The sequence below is a fragment of the Hetaerina americana genome, unplaced genomic scaffold, assembly GCF_022747635.1.
Source record: "Hetaerina americana unplaced genomic scaffold, ioHetAmer1.1.p SCAF_113, whole genome shotgun sequence".
Lineage (NCBI taxonomy): Eukaryota > Metazoa > Arthropoda > Insecta > Odonata > Calopterygidae > Hetaerina > Hetaerina americana.
The window spans coordinates 790,955-799,113 of record NW_027286215.1 but is presented as its reverse complement, the minus strand read 5'-3'; the positions used below and the strand labels follow the sequence as shown (position 1 = coordinate 799,113).

The following is an 8,159-nucleotide window of genomic DNA, read 5'->3' as shown; positions in this document are numbered from 1 at the left end:
ACTGACCGCACAGGTCCGCACCGCACCACCAAGGCATATAAATAATACCACCTGTGCGGTCAGGATCGCACAGGTGGTATTATTTATATGCCTTGGGGTCAACAGATTCCTTGGAGCGATCGATCTGAACAACCGCAGTAGTCTCCAATGTAACGAACCCAACTTATACAGTGCGGAAATATTTTGCACGTAAATCAATTTTGACTCTTTTGAGTTTAACATGAAAATTGCATCACTAGCTAAGAGTAATCACCGTACTGTGAACTTAAAAAACCTGCTCTCTATTGCGGACTGCTACTGGTTTGTAGGTAGGTGCATATGTAATCAATGTAAATGGCGCGGCTTCGTGGAGGGATTTCACTGATGGGCATTTTTCGGGATATTGCGAACGCTACAAAAATATCGGCCCAAGACGGCATCGAAGTGTTCCTCTCTTCTGTGGCACCATTTCGGCGGCTGGACCAAGCAGGGTGGGTCATGGGTGGCGGAGTCCCTCAGAGGGACGCCAATGAGGAAGCCGCCGCGGCGGCCGCCACGGCCGAGTTGCAGCTCTGCAGATATGACACGTAGTAGTTGTAATTGTGGTCGTGAGGCGAGCCGTGGGCGGTCATCACGCCGGGCGTCGAGGGGACGGCGGGCTGGCCCGTGACCCCGTGGTGAGCCGCGTTGACGTTGACCGCGCCCTGGAGGAGGATCTGCTGGTGGTGTTGCAAGGACTGGTGCTGGGACTGGTGCTGCTGGGACTGCTGGTGCTGGTGGTGGAGGGAGAGCTGCTGCTGTTGCTGCTGACCGCTCAGGATATCCGTGACCGAGTGGGAACTGGGCCAGGCGAACCCCCGGGGCGAGGAGCCCCCGGCGCCACCCGCGCCGCCCGGGGCGCCGGGGCAGGGAGGCGGCCCCGACGCGGGGGAAGTGGAGGAGGCGAGCGCCGCCGCGGCCGCTGCGGCCGCCGCCATCTTAGCGCAAGCCCCCCTGTACACGGGGTACAGGGCGTTGTACAGGGGCGTGTAAGGGTTGGGATGGAAACCCGGTGGGGATGGGCCCGCGGGGGCGGCGACGGGGTGCGGCTGGAAGTGAGTTGGGGGAGGGGAGGGAAACCCAGGTCCGGGGGGACTGGGAGTGCCGTCACCGGGGCCCGAGAGGTGGTGGTTGGTGCCGGGCCCCTGCCTGTGGAAGAGGAACTTGGAGGAGTGCGTGGGCTGGTGCGAGGGGGCGGCGGGTGGAGGTGGGAAGGGCGGTGAGGAGGAGACGCTGGAGGAGGCGGGGGAGGAGGGGGAGGCAGGGTGGTTGGAGGGGGATCGCAGGAGAGGGTCGGGGGGAGAGGGGAACGAGGAGGAGGGGGAGGGCACGGGCGGGGAGGGCTTGGAGGCCGTCATGCAGGGGTGGTGCGAAAGCGGCCCTGGCGGCTGCGGCGGGGACACCAGTGTCGTCACCCCGCAGAACTGGTTGTGGTGCTTGGCGAGCGAGAGCAGGGGCGGGTGCGGCGTGGAAGGGTCGTGGTGCAGGTGGTGGTGGTGGTGGTGATATGGTGAGCTGGCAGCCGCTAGGGCCGCCGCGGTCGAGCAGACTGGTGAGGCAGTGGTCTGCGGGGACATGGCAGGGCCGGCCGCCGGACTGGGCACCCCCCCTGACCCCAACTTGTTCCTCAGGATCCGTGAAATCGAGGACACGGACGGCACGTTGAACTTGTCGCACACGCCGTCGGCCAGGAGTCGATCCCGGATCTCCCACGCGAAGATCCCGGGGTCACGGCGCTTGAGCTCGCGTATCCTGGCCACGACCCTGGGCGTGGTGACCCTGGGCTTGCTGCCTCCTATCGCTCCCGGCAGCACGGATCCTGTCTCCTGAGGGGCGCGTTGTTGGTAACGAGGGAAAAGAGGAGCGTTAGTTATGATGGAAGGGTCGGAATTACAATTATTTTACGCAAATTTAATGCTGAATATGCTCCGTGAATAAGGAATATTAGTGCCACAGTCCCAGAGCTATTGTCATACTTCAAATTGTTAAAGAAATGACAGTTTCCATGGCCTCTCAAATGTAGCCCTCTCTAGTATTGTATTTGTTGCAAACACTGCAAAAATTACAGCAGCTCAATTGTTTAATACGTATTTATACATTGTAATGAAATACTTAATTATAGTTGAAGGTGATCTGGGGAAATATTGTTTTTAAGTGCATGCAGAAACATTGGAATGTACTAAATGTGCCAAATTAACATTTGCAAACATATAATTATGTAACCCTTTATAATTCCTTTCAAAGCATCTACAAAATGCTAAGCGCGTATTTTTATGCAGCCGACTACGGCCTCCACGACGATTGTGGCATAGACCACCTAAACGAATGCAGGAGTATTATTAATGCAACAATAATGTAGTCACGAAATAAAAAACTGTTTTCAACTGTTTCTATGACAATACTCGTAAGTTGATATTCTTTTGGAAATGATGAACGCGTTGGTCGCTCGTCTCACTTAAACGCCGACGTGCATCCATCTACGTGCAGTCTTCCTGTTCTTCCTCATTTTAATTACTCTACAGAACTTGTACCAAACTGTGGTAAGAAATTGTCTCAAAATTGTAACTTAATATTAAATTGAATCTTTTCACAAGAAATACACCGAAACTAAAAATAAAAACAACCTAACTTTTGATGTTACATGCCTAGCGTGTAATCAGCCCCTGCCACACACACCCTAGCGGTGGCTTGCAGGGCGCCATACAGAATATCATCGAGTAGAGCGCCTGATTACCATGAGCCAAAATCAATGCTTGAAGCAGATGCCGGGTCCGAGATGAGTGAGCGAGATAGCAATCTCGTATCTCATTTAAGGAGTGGGCAACGAGATTTGGCGTTTGGCGGAAAACGCTTATTAATTTCTACGAAGCCCTTCAGGGAAGAAGGTAAGTGCGCAAAGGCAGAAGTACGTAATGTCGTCCGCAAGACCTCTGTCGCGCTTGTTACGAGGGGTGTCTGCCCACATGTGGCCCCTGTGAGTCAAAATGCTTCCCGATCACTGCAATGGGGACCCCTGCACCTAAAACGCGCGCGTCGCCTGCTATGCTTCATTCGAGTTGTACGCGACGTCCATGCAGAGAGACAGGGGTGGGGGGTGGGTTATTGCCTTTCGCAACGGTCTGCTAAGTGAAGAACTCCGTCGCAACGAGTCCTAAAGCTCTGTGACGCAATTAATGAGCAGTCCCTGATATGATACGCCCTCAGTTGTGGCGATTTGATGCCAACGATCCGCGACGAATTTCCTCGGAATGGCATCGTTTTATAACAGGGTCATGTTTTTACGACGATTACGAAAAACATCGTTCAATACTTTCGCTCTCGACGCAATTATTAAGCTACCGGACTTATAGATTCGAATACATATCTGAGAATACGCACTATTACCATTTGATGCGCTCATGAGTCAGAACATCGCTTGGCGATCGGAATCTCCTTCCCCATCGGGGCTGGGCAAACATCTAAGTGATTGAGTCGATTGCAGGCGTGCCAATGCGCCCAACTGCACGAGGTCTCTGAGATCTGAATCGACCCAACTGGACATGTTTGTGTCGCCTGAATGCCATGGGGGAAATTGCATGGGTTCATCCTATCTCGAAGGAGCCACTGGTTTACGATCTGCATCCATCCTTGTGTGAATCGGTTCACGGCATAAGAAGATATTTAAAATTATTTGCTATAAATTATTCATCTTTTTGAAGGTAATCTACCGGCTAGGGTAGGTTTTGGATGGACACAACTACCAAAGAACTATCTCCTAGCAAAATACAATCCAGCAACCTACTCTACATCAAGTTCTTCTTCATCTCCGTGTACTTCCATCCTCCTTTAATCCTGGCCAACATCCCTATCCTGTTTCTTCCCTTTCCTCGTTTGCCGAACATTCTCCCCTCTATTATAGTCTTCAGCATCCCTCGGTTGATGAATACGACCTTTGCCCATTTTTCCTGCCTCCTTAGGATTTCTCCCAACAAACCTCTGTCCTCGCCCACCATACCAAGTACTTCCTCATTGGTTTTCTTCTCTGTCCATTTAACCTTCTCCATTCTTCTCCACACCCACATTTCAAAAGCCTCCAATCTACGTCTGTCCTCCTGCTTCAATGACCACGTTTCCGCGCCGTACATAGCTACGCTCCATATCTAATTTTTACGAGTATTTTCTTAATATCCTTACTCGACGTCCCCGTCATCAACTCCCTCCTCCTTGTGAAAGTCTCTTTGCCTAGCGCAATTCTTCTCCTTACGTCCCTTCTACTTTGACTGTGTTGGTCCAAAACACTTCCGAGATACGTAAACTGTTCTAACTGCTCTAGTTTCTACCCTCCTGTTGTAACGTTCAAGTTGGCCTATCTCCTTCTGGAAAATCGCATAACCATTGTTAAATTAATATTGATACTCACCCCACATGCGTCGCCCTGAATTTCCAATATACTCAGCAATGAATGCAACCTCTTGCGTCTGACTGACAAACTAGAGCTTGGTCATCAGCAAACCTAACTGATGTTACAAACCCCCCTCCGACTTCCAGTCCTGCCTCCAGTTCTTCCCATGCCTCTTCAATCATTTCCTGTACGTTGAACAGCACCGAGTGAATGTTTTTCTCCGTTATGGAGAGAGGAAAAAGGAAGCAGTAGTGGCATTTGCAGCATTCCTATCCTCTCTCCGCCTACTAAGGTTCTTTCTTTACCTCACTCATTGCATGTATTCACATGACCCCATTTTATAACGTTTTGCCTCGAAGAATGAGACCGATGATCATTTTACGGAATATTGCTATAAGCAGCGCAAGTAAGTAGCAAATGTATCTTAGGCGTGTGCTTGAGACTCCGCACCTGGAACCGCGCCAGTATCTTGGAGACGCATCCGTGGGAGACCCGGAGCTGCCTGGAGATGTCGCACGGCCGGACTCCCAACTGCGCCAGTTCCACTATGCGCATGCGCACGCCCGTGGGCAAGGGGCGGCCGTTGACAAAAACGCCTCCCAGCTGGTTCACCTCTCCGTATTGCTGCTGTTGGTGCGGTTGCTGGTGCGGGTGCTGGCCCACAAGATGGTGCTCCGCCTGGTGAAGGTGGTCTGGAAGGTCAAGAGAAGGGGGGCACGTTAGGATCGGCGGGAAGGCTGGATTTTCCCAATCTTAACAATTGGGCAGCGGACCGTGGTTTCAGGGCAATGAATCAGATGCCGCGCTTGCTGGGAAAAGCAATCGTTTGGTGCTTCCTCGCAAACCCCTGAATGCTAGTCGCGCACAGTCGGCTTGACCTCACGACAGACGGACTACAGCGGCGTCTCTCTGCTACATTTGGCTTGAGACCCTTAGTCGCATGAAATACAACTAACTGGGCCACACATATCAATATATTTTCACAGGAAATAAATAAAATCATTTGATCAACGTTTTTTCGATTTGCATCACGGTTTTAAGTATCTACGCCGACAACATTATTGATAATGATAAAAAATTATATATACATGTGGCAGGAAAAGTGGATGAAGGGGGTATTGACCGGCAGCGGGATGTTGAAGACTGTAATTGAGGGGAGAATATTAGGCAAACGAGGGAAGGGAAGGAACAGGATAGGGATGTTGGACGGGATGAAGGGAGGAAGAAAGTACTCAGAGCTGAAGAGGGACCTGATGTAGAGTAGGATGTTGTGTTTTGCGAGTGGTCACAAATTATTTTAATTAGTAATTATGTCCATCCAAAAACCTACCTCAACCGGTAGATTACCTAATAATAATATACATGTATGATAGATGGAGCGGTTAAAGAAATAAAACCAGCGATTAAAAAGTGCAGGACAAGCATTCGATGTTTTCTGGCTTCACTTTGTGGAAGTTCATGTTCATTATATGAAGAACACAATGTATTTTTCCACTGTTCTTTATTTAGGTACTAGAACTAGTTTCAATACTTAGGCGTCATCGTCAGGTACGAATTAGTCAAGATTTATTCCATTTACATACCATTAACGAGGGAGAGGGGGATGGGTGAGAGAAGGGAGGAAGGGGGGGGGGAAGAGGGCTATGATCGGCGTTGATGGGAAGGAGGAGAGGGGCTTTAAGGGTCAGGCAAGGCGGTTATTGGGGTTCACAGTGGGGGGGGGGGTTACTTAGGTCTTTTCCTGAAGGATAGGGATGCTCCCAGGATTGGGGAGAGGTATTCAAACAATAAATTGGTCATACTATATATCCTCAAACAGCATTTATGTTCCTCTGCTCGTGTCTTTAATGATATTCCCATTTGGCCTATTTAGATAGCACTACAGTCCTTGCAAGTTAACTTATAAATGCCAATTCTATTTTGTTTTTCTACTTTGTCTTTCGTAGTATTCATGAATGATTTAAAGTTGTTCCTATTGTAAAAAGATATCCGAAATTGTTCCCTAGGGAAGAGATTGGCTATCTTTTGTGAAATCAATCCATAACAAGGGAGTCTACAATATTGGTAATCTTTTACATCCATTTGACTGGTTTAAACAAAATATTGTTTGTTGTAAGGGAACGTTTTCTGTGCAGTATTTTTTCAATTAAATCTTCCTTGTAGCCATTTTTAATTGCAATATCTTTTATCATTTTAGTACTTGAACAAAATTACTTTTAGAAAGAGTTACGGCCAACAGTCTATTGAGCAGGAAATGAAAAGAAGATAGCTTTTGAGATGTGTGATGGAGAGAGTGGAAGGGGATGATGTGTACTGTGGCGGTATTTTCACGAAAAATTGCGAAATTAAAACCCCGTCCCTTTTTCGACAGTGCGATATCTAGAAAATTAAGTTTCCCGTTAAGTTCTTTCTCACTTGTTAAATTGATTTCTTTGCATTGGGAATTCCATAATCGACTATCGCGGATATCTCCATGGCAGATGCAACGAAATCATCCAGGCAGCATTTGAAGACGTAACATAAGCCTTATCGATATATGTATGCAGTTATGTGTACAATGTTTTTACAGCTAATTTTTTTTGACAATTATAATGTCAGTGACGATGAAAAATAACTGTGAGCATAGTTTAAAAGAATTTTTGACTTTAATTCAAGAAGGCTTCGGTTCTCTAGCCCAATTAAGCGAGCAGCGAAACTAGGAACCAAACTCGAAACTTTGGAGTCGTGGGGCTGTCAGATATGAACCTTGTCTTGATTTATCCGGGACGAATTGCCCCATCTCTCGCAAGTTGACGAAGGCGGGCCCGCACGTCCCAGGGTGACAAGTGACAGAATCGTTCTCGATTTGGCCATCGGCGGGAGTTGAGGCACGCACACGCTGGGCAAGATTGCTTCAACTCAAAAGCAGCGTTCGCCATCGCTTTGAGCATCGAATTTGGTCGCAGAGGAATATCTATTTCCTCTCTTAACTTCTCCCTCCCTCTGACTTGACTCCGGGCCCCTAAGTGCTATCCGTCATTCCGCACTGCTCTATGAGTTTAATAAAATGGCACCAAAATAATTCAACAGGGATTACCTTACGTGTTATTTCGACATGGATCTTGTAGTAGTCGTTACCGCCCAAGTTGGTAGGACTGGCTCTCATTCCAAATCGTCTGCCGAGCACTAAAATTACGGACGTCGGGGGAGGACGCCTTTGAATAATGCAGCACATCCATTACGACGGTGGCCCTTTGGTGCCTATTTGAGATTCAAAGGGACTGAATGACATATTGGTGGAGTGCTTCGCACTTAGCGGCGGCAAATGTGGGTGCGTCCATTGGCAAAGGGTGGACTCTCTGGCCCCGTCCCGCTTCTCAGAGCGACGGGGAAGAGAGGGCGCGCGCGACATATGACGCTCATTTAAAGAGCCGCGATTTGCCCACCCCCTTCCCTTTCCACCGATCGCCTCCCCCAACACACCTCCCGCCCTCCACCCGAAGGGCATTCTGGGACGGACACTCGGACTGACTCGAAGCGAGGCGGGAGTTAAAAACCGCTCATCGGCGTTTGCGGTGGGCACCCGGGCGTGGCGAACACATCGCGGACCGATTCTCCATTTCCCCTTTCCTCGATCTATTTCCTCACCCGGTATTAAATCCCACCCCACACACACACACACCGCAAACAGCGACACAGTGTCCGATTCCCGACCTGAGCAAGCACTTTCAAGAGACCCCGCCCTCACTGTTTGTTCATCCACCCGTGTATTGGTCGGTAG

At 49.4% G+C, this 8,159-nt stretch overlaps 1 protein-coding gene across 1 annotated transcript in view; it reads right to left on the bottom strand.

Annotated features, from left to right (window-relative positions):
- Window positions 1-494: 494 nt before the first annotated feature.
- Window positions 495-8,159, bottom strand: part of LOC139685463 (paired box protein Pax-1-like) — a 49,982-nt gene continuing 42,317 nt past the window's right edge. The window contains exons 2-4 of the mRNA XM_071582480.1: window positions 4,850-5,091; window positions 1,625-1,844; window positions 495-1,024 (exon numbers count right to left, since the gene is read on the bottom strand). Coding sequence (XP_071438581.1) covers window positions 495-1,024; window positions 1,625-1,844; window positions 4,850-5,091 — 992 coding nt within the window. The remainder of the gene's footprint in view (window positions 1,025-1,624; window positions 1,845-4,849; window positions 5,092-8,159) is intronic.